Consider the following 18,347-nt stretch of genomic DNA (forward strand, 5'->3'; position numbering starts at 1 on the left):
ACCCATGGAAACGGCAGGCAGAAATGAAGCTCTTTCAGCTCTTTAGGGGGATTCCTCATTCATCAGTTTGCAACGATACGAGCTCGCGTTTCCTGTTCCTGTCTGGGATTTTGATTCCCCTCGCTAATAAACTGATGCAATGGGATATCTGCAGTTGGAGAGGAAGGGCCTCTTTTCACAATGCCTGCTATTGTAACCGCTGATGATTGGACTGCGATCCACCATTAAGAGCGACTCGGTCCCTGTGTGGGTGGGTGGTGTGTCCAGAAATTCAAAACCAACCATCAGAGAGCGACCTCTTTAAAGGGAAGCCGAGCTCACTGATAAGGCAGTGTGGAACAAAAAGGTTGGTTTCTTCTAAATGTTCTTAGTATTGCTTCTCGTGTACATAAACAGTCAAAAGACTAGCATGACATTGACTTTTGGAAAAAGCATGAATAGAATAAATTATAAATATAAATTATATAAACTATACATATCCAGTGTCCACTTTAAATTGCCCAGACTGCATCATCACGGTTAGGAAACAATCATAGGCAGTAACCTCCAGCTTCAAATCCGACATAAACAGAAAACGACACAAACAATCCGAACATAACGAGTTCTCATCCAAGTGGAAACGCACGCGGGGCTCAAAGAAACATCTGCAGGTGTGAAAGCTCCGACTTTAAGGCTCGTTCACTGACCTTTCCCAAAGCAACACATTTTTGGCTCTAGCTTGTTTACATGCACGGCAAAACTTTCACTGTGAAAATACTGGATTTATGGTGTAAACACTGAATTTGCTGTTTCTGCTGTTTCTGCTGTTACTGCGGCGAGACTGTGATGAGTAATGCGACATCAGTCACTTGTTTAAAGAGATAAACAACGCCTGCACCGCTGCTGCGTTTTCCTGCAGCTGCTTTAGCTTCAGCAGAGCATGCGTGGCTTAGTCGAATGCATGTAAACATAGCTAGTGATGAGGGCTGTTGGCGGTCAGTGCAAATCCGAAGGAATGTAATGATGCGATGGCACTTGTTGCAGATCGACAGCCGATAAGAGACAGACAGGCAGACAGACAGGGCAGGTTCGTGGTCAGCATTCAGTAGTTTAGCATCAGGAGGGCTTACGGCGGTCTTGGCCTGCAAAAGTTCAGAGGATCCTCACAGAGGCGAGGAGGACACGATCCAAGTGGAGGGTGGGTTGAGCACCTTCTCACCGGGCTGTGGTTTAGAAGGAGGGGCAAGACGCTCCCTCTTTCCAGTCACCTCAGCGAGGCTGTAAAAAAACAGAGAGCAGCAGGAGCCAAGAGGAGGAGGATGATGATGATCTTGGGGAGGATGACTGGGAGCATAAAGAAGCCTTTCTTTTATCGCCGTCTAGTCATCCTTTGTCAGGTTTGGTTGTGCATTCAGGTAGCTCCTCATTTGCTCGTCACCTGAGAGGAAGAGAGAAAAAGCTGCAGTTAGAGCCTGGCCGCACCACGGGGAATTCTCCTGTAATTAACGCTGAGGTCGAAAGCTCCCGGGCCATCTGGTGCGACCCTTCACACCAGGACCAGCCTATGACCTAAATATGCCAGCGCTTTACGCTTTGTCTAACGCAGATCCTCCCCAGTCTGCAAGCTATAAGCCACAGCAACACGCGGCCGCTGCTTCTCCAGATGCAGCCGTATATTCGATGTTGATGGTGCCTCGGTTTCTATGGCAAACATGCCATCGGCATACGCAAAGACTAATGAGGGAGGGGTTTGTTGAGGGTAAAACACGGTCATAACACGAGGCGATTAAATGAGGAAGTGATTGAACGAAGAGGCCGGTGTGACAAGCCAATCTAACTTCTAGCTGCTGATACAACCACAAACAAAGCGAATGGAGAAGGCGTGGCACCAGAGGGGGGACTTCACACCAGCTGGAGATTAGACCTTTAAGCTTTCACGGTGCCACACTTGTGATCCCTTCAGATTGGATGAGTGAGGGATGGCAGAGTGTCCCGCTGCTTGTTGTGGTCATTTACGTTGCCCTGGTCGCTCCAGTGCACGTGCTAATGCTGCTGCTACAATGGGATTATTGTGAGAGAGCTCAGCAGAGTGAGTTTCTGAGCGTCTCTCAGTGAAACACACACAGGTGTATATAGTGCACATGTAGACACACACACTGAGAGCAGCCGGGGTAATTAGCATAAACAAGAGGATTAAGGGATTTTTGTTTTGCATATGCAGATCCAGTCCTCTCTGGGATGAAGCATTTTTCAACTGTTAGTTCCAGTTGTTGCTGTAAACTCTGAATTGTTTATGAGACAGACTTGAAATTAAAATACCCAAACGCTAGTGTGATCGAGAGATAATTAGAGTTGTGAATGCTTTGATATTGTGGGACTGGCCTGCCTCCTCACAGCTAAACAATTACTGTGCTGGCTTCTGCAGCAAAGTGGAGGACTGAGTGATTTGGCAAGCAAACAAAGACTAATCAAACCAACATGCAGCAGTTTTTGGAAGCAAAAACATGTCGGCTGACACGGCTGCAGATGTGATGGAGGAGCGACGAAACCAGACTGAAGGCCAAAGACAATAAAGAAGACACGGCATTCACAATGTCATGAAACAGGAGCAATGCAATAAAAGCTATACGAGTCCCACCACAGCCTGCCTCTATACTTCCCGTGTGTGCATATGCATGTGTGTGTGTTCATATGCATGTGTGTGTGTGTGTATATGCATGTGTGTGTGCGGTCTGCGGTTGCGGCACGGTGACCCCAGCGAGCTCTGCTGACTGAGGACTCTGAGCCTTTGTTGAATGATAAGAGGAGGAAGAAGGAAAGTTTGTGCCTGCAGCTGTATAAACAGTTGTAACAGTTAAAGTTTGGACAGCAGTGATTAAGTCAGAGTTTTGCCTCATGATTTAAATTTCAGGAGAGTTGCAGTTACTGAATAAATGAGCGTGAAGGTCCGCTGTCAGATCACACGGCGATCTTTTGACGGCCCCCGGCTCGGGGACGTCCTCGAGGTATTGTGCGGCGGGGTGGAGGAAACCTGGTCAGCAGAGGCCAGTTCCTCTTGCACATGAAGTTAATTGGATCTTGGTGTATCTCATCTCCGTCTGGGATTGCTTCGCCGGAGATTAATAGCTCGCGATGTATAACAGCTTAAGCGATTACTGCCTCCCTTCATCCTCATTTATTCAGCAGAAGTGTCTTTTCTCTCCTCACACCAGCTTCCACTTCTTGATGGATTCAGACACTTTTCAAATTAAAATATTCTCCCTAAACTTTTCCAGCGCTTTATAATTTCCTATTTGTCGGCCTGTTTCTATTTGTCGGCCTGTTTCTATTTGTTGCCCTGTTTCTATTTGTCGCCCTGTTTCTATTTGTCGGCCTGTTTCTATTTGTCGCCCTGTTTCTATTTGTCGGCCTGTTTCTGTTTGTTGCCCTGTTTCTATTTGTCGGCCTGTTTCTGTTTGTTGCCCTGTTTCTATTTGACGGCCTGTTTCTATTTGTTGCCCTGTTTCTGTTTGTTGCCCTGTTTCTATTTGTCGGCCTGTTTCTATTTGTCGGCCTGTTTCTGTTTGTTGCCCTGTTTCTATTTGACGGCCTGTTCCTATTTGTTGCCCTGTTTCTATTTGAACGCCTGTTTCTATTTGTCGCCCTGTTTCTGTTTGTCGCCCTGTTTCTGTTTGTTGCCCTGTTTCTATTTGTCGGCCTGTTTCTATTTGTCGCCCTGTTTCTGTTTGTCGCCCTGTTTCTGTTTGTTGCCCTGTTTCTATTTGTCGGCCTGTTTCTATTTGTCGGCCTGTTTCTATTTGTTGCCCTGTTTCTATTTGTCGGCCTGTTTCTATTTGTCGCCCTGTTTCTATTTGTCGGCCTGTTTCTGTTTGTTGCCCTGTTTCTATTTGTCGCCCTGTTTCTGTTTGTTGCCCTGTTTCTATTTGTCGGCCTGTTTCTATTTGTCGGCCTGTTTCTATTTGACGGCCTGTTTCTATTTGTCGGCCTGTTTCTATTTGTCGCCCTGTTTCTGTTTGTCGCCCTGTTTCTGTTTGTTGCCCTGTTTCTATTTGTCGGCCTGTTTCTATTTGTCGGCCTGTTTCTATTTGTTGCCCTGTTTCTATTTGTCGGCCTGTTTCTATTTGTCGCCCTGTTTCTATTTGTCGGCCTGTTTCTGTTTGTTGCCCTGTTTCTATTTGTCGGCCTGTTTCTGTTTGTTGCCCTGTTTCTATTTGACGGCCTGTTTCTATTTGTTGCCCTGTTTCTATTTGACGGCCTGTTTCTATTTGTTGCCCTGTTTCTGTTTGTTGCCCTGTTTCTATTTGTCGGCCTGTTTCTATTTGTCGGCCTGTTTCTGTTTGTTGCCCTGTTTCTATTTGACGGCCTGTTCCTATTTGTTGCCCTGTTTCTATTTGAACGCCTGTTTCTATTTGTTGCCCTGTTTCTGTTTGTTGCCCTGTTTCTATTTGTCGCCCTGTTTCTATTTGAACGCCTGTTTCTATTTGTTGCCCTGTTTCTATTTGTCGGCCTGTTTCTATTTGTCGGCCTGTTTCTATTTGTCGGCCTGTTTCTATTTGACGGCCTGTTTCTATTTGTCGGCCTGTTTCTATTTGACGGCCTGTTTCTATTTGTCGGCCTGTTTCTATTTGTCGGCCTGTTTCTATTTGACGGCCTGTTCCTATTTGTCGGCCTGTTTCTATTTGTCGGCCTGTTTCTATTTGTTGCCCTGTTTCTATTTGTCGGCCTGTTTCTATTTGTTGCCCTGTTTCTATTTGACGGCCTGTTTCTATTTCTTGCCCTGTTTCTATTTGACGGCCTGTTTCTATTTGTCGGCCTGTTTCTATTTGTTGCCCTGTTTCTATTTGACGGCCTGTTTCTATTTGTCGGCCTGTTTCTATTTGTCGGCCTGTTTCTATTTGACGGCCTGTTCCTATTTGTCGGCCTGTTTCTATTTGACGGCCTGTTTCTATTTGTCGGCCTGTTTCTATTTGTCGGCCTGTTTCTATTTGTTGCCCTGTTTCTATTTGTCGGCCTGTTTCTATTTGTTGCCCTGTTTCTATTTGACGGCTGTACACAGCGGTCAAAGTGAGCGTGAACACGTGTCATCGCTGAGCAGGTAATCTGTTTTCTGTATTGATCTTGAATCAGACCCAAGGGAGGAAATGCTACCTGCCATTGACTGGATTACCCTGCACATCAAATCTGTTGAGAATCAATTACCTGGAACGATGTGGTTGTACTGCAGAAATGTCACAGGCAGACTCAACTCTGACCTCATGCAGCTGTAATCACTGTTCTCTATAATTAGCACCGTTTGACAGCAGGAACGAAATGCTTTGGTTGCTGCGTGTGACAGAGAAGTGATGAGGCCCTCAGGCCGAGAGCACCGAAACACAATATGCACGGCGGCGGAGCCTTTCGTGTCACCTGTCATTAGCTATGCACGCTAATCTCACCCTGCCAATGGGAATGACGCTGCAGGACCTACAGGACAGCACTGGTGTTTCGATATTTTGCAGCCCATTAAATACAAATTGTATGCCCCTATGTTTCTGCAGAATATATTCTGAAGGATTCTGCAAATTTTGAGATTGATTTTCTGCCTTCAAGGCTCCCATCCATCAGTGCTCCATGCAAATCTGCTTCCCAAGCTCTCACCTGTAATAGGTAATCCATCACAGTAAACATTTGGTTGCTGTGAGTGATGCTATGCCGTACGGTGGTGCAGCTTTCAGTGTTAACTGTTGAAAACATTCTTATTCTCAAGGCGAATATTTACACTGTTGTTTGCACAGTTTCTGTTGTCGTCAAAGGAGGCTTTTACACTTTTCTGACTTGGTGTTATACGAGCAAACCTGAACTGAGCGGTGCCACCAGCGTAGCGTCTCGTCGGTTGTAATCTTTGAATTTTAATTTCTATGTTTATTTCGGAAAATGTGCAGGATGAGCAGAGGACAACTTTTCCTACATACAGATAATCAGGTTTTCTCAGGTAGATCATTCTTTCTACCGTCTGTGTGAAGTCGCACTCTCAGACAAATTTTCCATCTAATCGACCGTTGCTCTCAAATACTACAGCCAGCTGCAACTTTGGCCCATGATCACACTGTTTCCTGACCTGAACTCTGTCCATCCGGTCAAAACTCCAACGCCCCTTTGTTTTCTCGTTTGTCTATCCTGGTTACACCAGCAGACGGGACCTTGGCTCACACAGACAGATTATTAATGGCGGGTAGTGAAAAAAAGCCAAAATTACAAGCATCAATTGGCAGTTTTTTCCGTTTCGTGTACATAAACCAGTTTGATAAATATTTAGAGGTCAATTAAACCCAGCCAGGGCTCCAAAGAACAGAGTAAAAGCCCGGCCTTTCAGCTGTACATGATAACCTTTACAAATAAGTCGCGGCAGATTTTCTTGTCTTCCTAATCAGGGAGTCAAAGTTTATTCTTGTGCCCCCCCCCCCCATTGTGCAGAGTCTGCTGGTTTGCTGCCAGTTATTGTGTGCTTTTCTGCTGAGTTAATAATTAGGGAGGTTTGCACCATGTGTGAGCGAGTGATAAAGGCAGGAAATAGGAAAGGCACCTCAGGTCCTGATAAGATGCCAAGTAGTTGGTCAAATAACCACAATTCAAAGAACGCCTGAACGCCCGAGTAGACGCCGAATGGATTCGTGTTTATCACCTGCACTGCTGTAAAGCTCTGCGTGGCCTCAGGTTAACGTGTCATTCATCCTTGTTTTTAGGTGTCTCCCAATGAAAAGCGCTGCCAGGTACTGAGACGGGAGCTCTGTAAACGTCAGTGAGCTGAGACTGTCACTACTACTACTGCTGAAAGTGTCTTTAGGATAAAAGGCAATTTACCTGGTCATACCTTGACTGAAGACGGGGGCTGTGTTGCCTGGTTACACCTGAAGAAAGAAGAATCATTTTAGCATCTCGCTAAAAACACACACAATTCACTGTATGTTTATGAATCCTCAGTTTTTCTTCACGTTTTCATCCTAACTTCCATCATGTCCACATCCTGTTCTCACCGAGCTGCAGCGTACCGCCTGCCTGCTTGAACCCACGCTCGATCAAAGCTCACAGTCATGGCGGCTGAGACAGATCTGCTGTCACACATCAGCGAGTGTAGATGTGGACTGGATAAATGTGTGCGAGAAGGGTGTGTGTGTGCAATGAACTGGAGCTATTAATGGCAACCCTGCAGCCAAAAGCTACCAACCTAGAAATAATGAAGCAATGTTTAAGGCAGAAATTAGACAGCCGCACTCTCCCGAGTTACTTGTTCAGCTTTTTATAAATAGCTCAGAGTGTCTGAGGACACACTCAGAGGAGGAGGACGGGGGTGCAGAGCGCTGTGTATAAATTGGGGCTTTATAGTGTGAATGGGATCTATAAATAGCCGAGTCGTGGAACAACCCTCGTTCGACAAAGTTGTGCGTGTTGTGAGCTTTCTCGGTCCCCGAGGTGCCGTTTGCTGTTTGTTACATAAGAGCTGCTGTTTCAGTCTGATGGGATATTTCGCACAAATCTGCTGTGTAGCGCGCAGGTATGAACGCTGCGTTTGCTGTTGAATCGAGTGGATTCACAGTCATTTATTTATGCTTCAGCTTTCCACAGGAGCACGCTGTGGGTGTGGATGGTGTTCTTCCTACCACAGTGTCTGTGTAACGTCTGTATACTCACACGTATTACTGCAGCATAAGGATTTATTACATACTGATTAAACATTTTTTCTTTTAGTCTTTTATGCAGGGAGACTTAAAGCTGTACTGGCGTTGAGTCCAAGTGACCTTAATGCTAACTTCCATACACCATGTGAAGTATTTGTATGAGGACACGCCTCCAGTCTGTGTAGTGTGTAGCTCTGCACATGCTGCAGCATTAGACCTAAACAGTGTCACGTGAAAGTTAAGGGCTTGTGGTTGGACATAGTTTGAGTGAACATTTGCAATCTGCAATAATGTGGTTGCATGTTTGGCCACAGCCTCGTATCTATTACTGGCACAATGGCAAGAGTGTGACTCTTTTTCTTCTTCGAGTAAACCCACCAGAAGCGCAGCGTGGCTTCGTAGCCACAGCAGTGATGTATGTCTTTAAAAAGAGCTCTTTAAAACCGTATATTAACATTTCACAGAGGAAACATCGACAGCGTGAACGGCAGCTTGGACTACAAATATGGCAACGACACTAAAACGCTCCTCTGGTGATTATTTTGACCAAGCTGGACAAAAAAAGCTCGAACGGGGTTTGGAAAACACTGGGAAACAACGCGTGACTAAGTCGATCGGGCGAAGACAGACTTCAGACTTCAGACTGCCATCCTGTCTAAAAACACCCGTCATCTTCAGCAGGAAGGAAGTCATTTCTTAGAACGCTGGCACCAGGGGAGTAAGCCGACGTGATAAAAAAAACAGGAAAAAAGTAGTCAGGAGGAAATAAGAAGGCCGAAGAAGGACGAGTGTGTTTTTGCCTTTTAAGGCTATGACCTGCTCGGGTTTGAAGGAGGGAAAATATGAACGTATGAGCAGGATAGGCTGGTAAAAGTCTTAGTGAGAACAAATTGATGGCTACAACAGCTCTGGAGCATTTTCAGCTGACTGGGACTTTCTGCTGGCTCGGGGCCTTTCTGGGTCCTCCGGGTTGGCACCACTCTTGGCATCGCTCAGGCGCCGTGTGCCTGGCTTGCCTCAAACTCAAGCGTAAATAAAAAATCTCAACCCAATGTTTCTGCACTCTGCTGACAATAAATAATACAAGGATTGCTGACACCTCCTCAACCTCTCGCAACTAAGATGATTTGTTTTGAACTTGTGGAGGTCTTACATGAAGAATGAATGACTCAATAATACATGAAATAATGATGAGTTATTCAAAAACAGTCCGAGTCACTTACTGGGCCTCGGCTTTATCTTTGTCATCCAGGAAATAGAGCGCGGTGGCCAGGAAAAACATGCCCCCCAGGACGATGATGAAGGGACAAAGCATGAGGGCATAGCCCAAACTCAGGAACCGCCACAGTGCTGATGTAGTGTACTTCTGCTGAAGGGCGTCCGAGATCTGCAATCAGGCCAGACGCACATACACAATGACACATGACCACAAACACAACAAAAGGAAAGATTGTACTCATTCAAAACCTTATCTTTATATATCTCCTAATGCTCTGACACACTACAAGCTGCTCACTGCTCAGCGTGAGTTCTGCACATTTCATCACTGCAAAACCGACACATGATGTAAGACGCCTTGTTTTTGTCCTAAAATAGGCAGGATTTCACAGCTGATAGCTCATCTTCATCTTCAGCAACACCAGCATTCAGTCTGTCGTGCGCAGTGTCGAGAAAAACAACAGCTGGAGAGCGGTGGGAGTGAAGTGACCATCTCTGCCTCCCAGAGATCGCTGCTCTGACAGTCGTGACGGAGAGGAGGCTGGTGCTGCTAGCTTTCAGCAGACTGTGGGCTGTCGAATCCGTGGGCAACAATAGGTCACTAAAGCACAGGCATTTCTTGTTATGTCAGCAAAAGCCAGGTCTTCTGCAGGGAGAGCTTGAGAAATGCTGACAGGAGGACTGCACGCGTGCAGTATGTGCTCCTATGTGCAGCCACGTGCATGCTTAATAAGGAGCCATTACAGAAAATGACCAAGTGTGTGTGTGTGTGTGTGTGTGTGTGTGTGTGCGTGTGTGTGTGTGTGTGTGCGTGTGTGCGCGCGTGTGTGTGCGTGTGCGTGCGTGCGTGCGTGCGTGCGTGCGTGCGTGCGTGTGTGTGTGTGTGTGTGTGTGTGTGTGTGTGTGTGAGAGGCTGGTGCAGAGGCCATTTCGTCAGGTACAGTCAATTGTCTGCAACTTGCAGAGTGCAGCTTGACTAAAAATACGTGGAGAACAGCCGCATGTCTAATTACCAGGAAGCATTTCTTGGAAGATTGCTGAGAGATTGTCACCGGCATCCCGCTGCCACCCACTCTGCCTCTGGCTGTGTCCTACTTTACAGTATAGGTGGAGTCCATCATGTCCTTCTCGGGGGATTCGTTTTGGTGTACGCGCTGATAGAGAGGAATCTTTGTTTTTTTACACGACAGGAAGTGGTATCTGTGCGGCATGCGGGCACCGATATCTGCGGGCGCTGCCATGTGCAGCAGGCGTACTGGAAATGCCGCAGTGGTTTGTTGTGCATGATCTCCGCGTCACACGTCAAAACCTAATTGTGAACCGAGACGACTCACTTGCTCACTTTCTCCTGTGGTTGCTAAGCAATAACCACTGGTCTGTTTTTCTTGTGACTCTCCACTTTGCTCATTCACAGTATTTGTGACAGTGCACGGGCGACTGCGTATCTGCCTGCACTCAGCCTGTGCTGCGACAGGGCCATGGCACTCGTGTGTCTAACCACTGCACAACAACAGCGCTGACGCACTCGGAGCAGTCTATGCTGCGGTCCTGGGTTTGTGGAGGTCTGAGTAACCGCCGGCGGTTGGCTGTGTCACCCAGAGGTGAACTGTGACCCCTGAAGCCTGGATGCAGGCTTTAGTGCCTTCAATACTGAGCTGTGTGTGTTTACCGACATTTGGGGCATGGGCAACGACCGCTAAGTAATAATCTTATATCGGACTATATAAAAGGCATAAGGTTGATGACCTCAATGCCAGCACACATCACATGACAGCTCAGCTGATATTCTGTCAGATATCCAGTTGTCTGCTCATAAACAGAAATTCCTTCCTGCTGTTTTAACCTCACCTTCTGTGCGGCTGCAAGCAGCTTTGCAACCCGCCTCCACCCCAGCTCCTCTTCTCATGCTGTTTCTCACCTACTCAGTTTCATGTCCGCATGTTTAAGTAGACAACAAAGCCGCGCTGCTATGGTCCTGTCTAAATAATCTGTTATTTCAATTAATATTTAATCTGCTGGTTAATTTTCTGTTTTACTTGGTAAAATTCAGGAAAAAAACGGAGAAGTTTTATTATATCAGTGAGACTCCACCTGTTTTATTTATCCAACATAAAGCACAATGATTTCAAGCAGAGACAAATCCTCCCTGTCGGCAACACGTTGCATTTTTCCTGTTGCGACTGATCTGAACTGTTTCTGTGGTTAGACTATTGGAGCACCGATGGAGCCTTCAAATGAGTAGAATCAAGGTGACTGAGAATGAGTCATACGGTTATCAAAGCAAAATCTCTCTGTGGCAAATCTGTACAATTTAATTGATCTATTGAATGTGCAGGCACAATGCAGTGCCAGCCCCTGAACCTGCATCACCACAGAATGTGTATTTTTTTAAAGGCTGGCTTTGATCAGTCGTTGTAAATCATCTTCTGCTTCTTTTGTTACACGGGCTTAGACACTATTTCAACATTTTCATTTAGGGAAGAAAGCACTGCGGTCTGCAGCTCTGCAGACACCTGCGTCTGCGTGAGCCTGTCGGGCCAGTTTGATTCACTAATCAAACACTTCCACTGCTTTGGTTAATGTAGCTAAGCCAGGCTGTGAGCCAGGGCACAACAATACAACACAAAGGCGGTTATGATAAAGTCAAGCGTGTGCATAGATTGTGACACGCTCTACGGCCATCACTGTTGTTCACGCTCCGTGTACGCTGAACACGAGCGCACACCGTGTGCCTCTGTGAGTTACTATTTAACATTGTTTAATCTCAGGCTGAAACGTGAAGAATTTCACTCGACAGTCTGAAGTGAATCCTGTTTCACACTTGACTGAATAGCAAGCAGCACTTCCACTCGGGCCCCTAAATGCTGTTCTTTGGTTGTATACTTGCAGTTTGAAGGGTGGGATGTGGGGCAGGGGGCTGCTTGTGACCTCGAGGGGCCCAGCGTGGCGGTAAGAGCCATTTTCGTCTCCTGACCAGTTGAATACAGTAACAGAGGCCCCTTCTGGGAGCCACGAGGTTTACTAGAGAAAGCCACCGACAGCCTGAAGAGCAGCGGTGAAATCACAGCTCTGTTCACAGCTCTCCTGAGACGTGAGCTAAAAGCTCCACTTTGCACCGTCCTACTTAAAGCGAGAGCTGAACATCGTTTGTGTTGCAGCAGTACTGTCTAGACTCACAACACTGGTTAAACCGTAAACACATTCCCTCTTCACACCCGGATCATCACACAGTGTTGTGTTGGGAGAGTCTTACCAGGCCTATCAGGTACGGACTTCCTGCATCGCCCAGGAGATGAGAGGTGAAGCTCTGGAACGCGACAGCTGTTGCTCTCCGCGTGGGTATAACAACAAACTGCAAAAACACATAAAGAAACAAAGGCTGAAAAATGCAGCAGATTGCACAAAGTAACTGGAAAACCCAGCCCAGGCACACCTGGGTTGTCCACAGTGGTGCGTCTCCACACAGTCACCACCAACACAAACCCAGGCGCTGCTTCGTTCACCCAGCTCAGCGGAAACCCAATTTCATTTGGCTGATTTGAACTTTTAGACACTAAAACACACATCAGAGAAAAACCTCCCCTGTGTTTGTTTTCACCAGCGGGAATGACTCAGCCTCAGTCGAGGCAGCAATTATCAGCCCCGCCCGAACTGTCGGCCGCTCGCACATTTCCAAACCTGCATCTAATCTGACGACCCCATTGGTAAAGTTTGTCGCTGGAACTTCCAGTGACCCAGAGGAGAAGTACTGGTTTCTCAATACTTACCATTAAGATGTCTGCTGTTATGGCCCAGTTGAGGAAAAGCAGCGTCTCTCCAATAAAGATACAAACCTAAAGAAAGAAAGAGATCGTTAACTCCGTGTGGGAACACTCAGAGAAATGCTTTGCTGCGGTGGTTTAAAAACGCCGAGCGTGTAGCCCACGAGCTGAAGAGCAGCACCGGATGATAAGGATTGTTGTTGAAGCTCAGTGTGGAAAACCACAACTATACAGGTGGAGGAGAAAACTTGAAGTAAGACAGGAACACTCGGGCTGCTGGTGAACAGCACCGAGGGTCCAACACGGCTCCTCACAGCCGGCTGATGTGTTTCCTGCCGGGGAATAAAACTTGTGCTGCTGTTTCAGACCTACAGTACAGAGAGGTCACAGCAGACAGGTCCGCTCTGAAAGCTGCCAACACGTCGCCTCTTAGAAGAGAGACGCACGGCCGTGCGCTGACGAGACAACAGCTGCGAGAGGTCAGATGGCCTCGACAGAGCAGCGCCGCCCGCCGCAGCCGTGTCACGCCTTATAATGTGACACATCTGTCAGCGCTTTGCCATGAAACTTGAGCCGATCACTTACACGCGCTGCTGTACTGTAAGATGATTTAATACTGTACAGTAGACTGAAGCTGGCTAAAAGCAGTGACATCATGTGTTTGAAATTATGACCTCGTAGTGAGGACTGCTACTGTTGCTGCCTGGTAAAAACCCAAACCTCTGTCGTTGGACCCGAGACAGCGTTCAACCTGCACTGTTACCATCTGACACTCGGAGCGATACCAGGCGTCACTTCAGTCATTAGCAAAGCTAAAGCCTGTTTCTGTAATAGAGCAACTGTATAAAATTGAGTTGGACAGATCTGTAATGGTGTAATTAATATGGAAACTTCTGCTCCTCGGCTCTAATTGGCTGAGTCATGCTGCTGCCTGACACCTGATAAATGTGCGCCTTTGACCTGGAAGAAGTTCAAACAAATCTTACTTCATTACATCGAAATCATTATTCGCAGCAGTAATCATCTGTCACCTGGGACCTACTTTGTTTGGCGTGCTACCTGTGGGCTACTCACTTAATTCATATAAATGACACTTAACTTAACATATTGCTGCTTAAATAAATCAGCTTTTGGTTGTTTGCTCGTGGACAGTGGGAGCTCTGCATGTTTGATTTCTTCTTCCTGACAGCAGCTCAGAGGGATTTGTTCCTCATACCAGGATCAAACGTGTCACTCGAATCGTCACTCGGTTTAAAAAAATGCTCACAGTTGTAAAATCCAATACGAAGCCGGACTTTCCAGGGAAAGCCGAGGTCACATTTTTTAGGATATGGAAGCCTGTTTGTTAAGTTTCCTTACACGCATGGGACTGCCACGTTTCTGCCACTGCAGGCCAACTTGTTGAGAGTCCCTTCCTATTCCTTTGTCACTGATAAGAGCGAGAAATCTGTGCTTGATAAGTCCGACATTGTTTCAAAAACAGCCTTTCCTGCTGCACGAGGTAATTAGGTCCACTGGCTCCATGCTGTTTGCCTACGATTAGTGAGTGTGGAGGCCCGATCAGGCTCACCTGTTATTACGATCAGTATGATCAGCTACACCCATTCACTGCTCTGCTCCCACCCGACAGCTTCTCCGTCTCATTTGACTGTCAGCTTCTAGAACGAATCATAACTGACACGCTAATATCGCCTCATCCTTGAAAATGAAGAATGCTTTTCCAACATCCCCAAACCTGGCACAGCTCTTTACTTAAACTTGATCCACTGCAGGCACAACGCCGTCTGTGCGACAGCTCCAGGGAACGAGCCTTACGTAAGCTCCAATGATGCTCTTCTTGGCCACCACGAAGATGAGGCAGATGAAGATGGCCGAGCCCAGCATGCTGACGGCGCACACCAGAGGGTCGGCTCGTTCTGTCTTCTGGCGACACAGGCGTGTGGTGAGAGCCCCGATGACCACGCCTAACAGCCCCGTCACACATGTGATGGCCCCGAACACCATGCTGTGGGAAATAACGCAGATTTAGACGAGCAGGTTTTACAGCGTGAAACACTGCGATCAAGGTCGCAGAAGAATGGCGCACTGTAAAAAAAGCTACAATCAGCTGCTCACAGTGGGGTGTGTCACACGCTCCTCCTCATGCATCCTTTGGAGGAAACTCAAATAGTTTTACTTTCTATCTCTGATCCTTAAACGGTGCTGGAGTCCTGCCCTTTACAAGGAAACAGAAATCCACCCCCTCCGTCAAGTCATGAGCCTCTCACCTGTCCGTGCTACTGCAAATCTCTTTTGTGCAAGCCTCTGCCGTCTTCTGCACCACCCGGGCTCTAAACAGGTAGCCAGGAATCCATATACCAAACGCACCCGTGGCAAAGGAGACCGCTGCCGAAGCCAAGGAGGAGAACACGTAGCTCCGACTGGCAACAAAGACACAGAAAGATCGTGAGGATAATCACATCGTGTCAAACATCTCGCTGACTCTTTCTTATCTGACCAGAACTGCAAGCTGATGGTTGCACAGAGTTAAAGCAGCTGAAACAGCAGGTGCTGCAGCTCAAAGCCACCGAAGTGAAGAATAAATCCAAACGGCTAAAAATGTCCAACATCTCTATAAAGAAACCCAGCCCACGGGTCCAACACAACAAAGCTACAGTGTTTCACCGGCTGGGACCACATCCTTTGTAACGATGGGCGATGAGGGAGTACGAACTGGTGCTGCGGTTTGGGGAAGGCCTCGAAGGGGACTGGTGACGCCTCCCGGGCCGGACAGATCCTATGTACTAACGAGGAGTGAATGAAGGAAAGGACGAGAGGAGAGGAGAGGAGCGAGAGAAAACGGGGGGGCATGAAAATGAGAACAGCAGGTATTGGTGAAGGGGGGGCTTCTACAGCCTGAGGCCGGAGGTGGTCTGCTCCTGAAATTCAGATGATATCTCCATGTGCTGTTCAGCAGAAGGGCAGGAGGACAGTGAATGCTCCTGTTGGCATTTCCATTTCAGCCATGGTTACATAATGAAGACGTGTGTAATGCTTTTGTTTGTCCATCCAACAATTTAAACGTACTGATGAAGGATGTAGTTGAATGTAAAGAAGCATGTTCTCACACTTAGAAAGCTAAAAACAGACAATTCTGCTATTTTCCTTATTTAATATCAGCTGTGAGCAAACCAGAGGGAAGCAAAGACAGGGTGGACATGTAGGGAAACTGAGACGACAGCTTTAGACGGAGGATGATCGGAGGGGCAGATGATCTAGGATGAGATCATTTAGGACTGTTGGGACCTTGCAGCTCGACTTATATCCAAAACTCTAAATCTATCCATAAATCCCCCTGAACACTGAACTCATAAACGATTTCCCAAAATGTGCTGTCTGAAAGTGAGCCTTACTTCTTGGCGAGCGCTTTCATGTCACACAACCAGGAGGTGCGGCTCCTGATGCGACCTCCCAGCTGATCGGCGCTCCCTCTCTTTGGGTCAGGGACAAGGAGCAGGATGAGAACGCTTGCAGTGATGCCTAAAACTGGGGAAACCTAAAGGGACGAGAATCAATCAGCATCAGAGTTCAGACACATCATGCTAACAAACAGCAATAGAAGAGTTAAAACAGGAGACAAAGAACGCTGTTTCCAGTCTGAATGGACGGCGTCTGCGTTACGCCTGACACTCACTGTGTGTGTGTGTGTGCATGTGTGGGTGTGCATGTGTGTGTGTGCATGTGTGTGTGTGCATGTGTGTGCATGTGTGCATGTGCATGTGTGTGCATGTGTGGGTGTGGGCCTGGCTGTGGGTACAAGCACACAAGAGCCTAAAAAAGCTTTTTTTGTTTTTGCTTTGTGAAGTTTCACCGAGGTGAAAACCTCATAAAGTGCCCATCTGCTGCTATAGTCACCATCATCTTTCATGGGCTGCGTGGCAGCGTGTTTGTACCTGCGTGCGACTTTGTGGCGGAGACGAAGACAAAAGGCAGGATGGGCTGCGTTCGAGGGGGTTCGTTTGAGTGATACAAATTGCTCACAAAAGCAAAACCAATTTCATATGTCAGGGGAAATTCATCCCGTTATATTTTGATGCTCATAAAAGCCCATTTATATGCATAAGTACTGCGCTGCTGTGAAACGTGTGTCTGTGTGTGTCTGTGTGTGTCTGTGTGTGTCTGTGTGTGTCTGTGTGAGGATGTGTGCGTCTGTGTTTGTCCTTTGGAGTTTTTCACTGGGGGAATAATTCTGTGTCTGCCGTGGCTCATAATGCAGTTAATAATGTGGCTGCGCTCTCAGAAGTGTGAGGATTACGCCGCCGTGCGCCGCCGTCTACATCGAAATCTTATAACGTGTCTCAGAGCGAGGCGGCCTAATGGAAGCTGGAGCTGGTCTCACTGAAGGGGAAACAAATATCAGGTTTTTTGGCACTTATGTTCCTTCAGAATTATTCTAAAACTCAAAGGGGCTGTGACCTTTAACCTCGACTCCCACAGGGCCCATTAGACGCTTCCTGTATGGGTGGTGGGCTATCAAATAAATGAGCTACTGCCCTCTCCTGCTGGACCTCCTTTGTTGCTTCATCCCATCCATATTTTCAGGAAGCTAGCTGGAACACGCTGGGCAAAAACAAACGGAAGCGCTGCAGTGTTTTTCCCTTCAAGCAGGATGCCGCTGCAAAGAACCCGTTTTATGTCTTGTTATTTGTTTTCCCTGCATGCCACACCGGTGATTAATTGGCTTTGAGATTGTTTTATTGGAATGTCATTGTGGCTGCTTTGGAACAAGCCAGCCTGCTCTTTGTTTTTATTTTAAAGCTCCGCCACGGCGAGGAAGAAATGAACTTCCTGCCAAGCGAGCTGTCCGCGTCCAGGAATCTCTTCCATGGCGAGAAAGTTTCATGTGTTCCAGTCACTTCATAAGAAGGGTGAGGTCATACTTCGTTCCAAGGATGGGCCTGAAGTTAGCGGTTCGCGAGGAGCCCTGCTGGGGTTCTCGCTGGTCCCCTCCTTTGAGGCCGGGCGGCTTCATTGAGGTTCACCTCCAAACATTTGGTCTCAGCTTTGGCTTTATGCTCCTAATAGAGCACCTTTCTCCTGCTGCAGCACAAAACAGTCTATTAATGAGTTTTTTCAATATCCCATCAGCAGGTTTCTGCAGATAAATTTCTCTCAGGAGCAGAAATGAGCCTTTTATCAAACGAGATCCAGGTTAATTCGTCAGAGCACCTTTAGGGTATTTGCCCAACAGTACTTAGTCACAGCTGTAGCGCCATGCCCGGCTCATTGCTCCATCGCTGCCCTACAAAGACGTTTAATGCCTGCGGCGCCTGTTGCAGCTCATTTCCTGCGGGTGATTCTTGCTCTCTATAAACAGCATCTTTGCATCAGCTGCTGAATCGGGCTCTGACATCATCTCTGTCGCTTTGCTTTACGGTGTGACGTCAGGAGACATTTGTTTGACACAACACAGCTCGTACCTGCGGATGCACCCGAGACGTGCAACAGTGACACAATGGCCAAACCAAATGTTGTATTTCCTTAATCTCCTGTAGTGACAAAGACCTCCCAGAGCTGCCATTTATCCTCGTTCAGCAGAAATGGCCTTCATGAGCAAAATGTTACTTAAATGTTTACAGCGACTGCAGCGTGTTTATTAGAAATCCACGTTCCTGCTGCTGAAGCCGATCAGAACCTATGCAGCAAATGTTTTTTTGGTGTGAACGCGTAATGGAAGAAGATGTTTTTAGAAAGG

The 18,347-nt window shown here is 47.2% G+C and overlaps 1 protein-coding gene across 2 annotated transcripts in view; it reads right to left on the reverse strand.

Moving 5' to 3' along the window:
* Window positions 1-790: 790 nt before the first annotated feature.
* Window positions 791-18,347, reverse strand: part of spns2 (SPNS lysolipid transporter 2, sphingosine-1-phosphate) — a 56,302-nt gene continuing 38,745 nt past the window's right edge. Inside the window, exons 6-13 of one of the 2 annotated variants that reach the window (XM_080867788.1) lie at window positions 16,006-16,148; window positions 14,881-15,033; window positions 14,429-14,618; window positions 12,620-12,685; window positions 12,106-12,204; window positions 8,858-9,021; window positions 6,830-6,866; window positions 791-1,417 (exon numbers count right to left, since the gene is read on the reverse strand). In XM_080867788.1, coding sequence (XP_080723914.1) covers window positions 1,403-1,417; window positions 6,830-6,866; window positions 8,858-9,021; window positions 12,106-12,204; window positions 12,620-12,685; window positions 14,429-14,618; window positions 14,881-15,033; window positions 16,006-16,148 — 867 coding nt within the window. In that variant the 3' untranslated portion in view covers window positions 791-1,402. Of the gene's footprint in view, window positions 1,418-6,819; window positions 6,867-8,857; window positions 9,022-12,105; window positions 12,205-12,619; window positions 12,686-14,428; window positions 14,619-14,880; window positions 15,034-16,005; window positions 16,149-18,347 lie in introns of both variants that reach the window. The other variant, XM_080867789.1, reaches the window with a different exon arrangement.

The sequence above is a fragment of the Rhamphochromis sp. 'chilingali' genome, assembly GCF_963969265.1.
Source record: "Rhamphochromis sp. 'chilingali' genome assembly, chromosome: 19".
In the NCBI taxonomy this organism is placed as follows: domain Eukaryota; kingdom Metazoa; phylum Chordata; class Actinopteri; order Cichliformes; family Cichlidae; genus Rhamphochromis; species Rhamphochromis sp. 'chilingali'.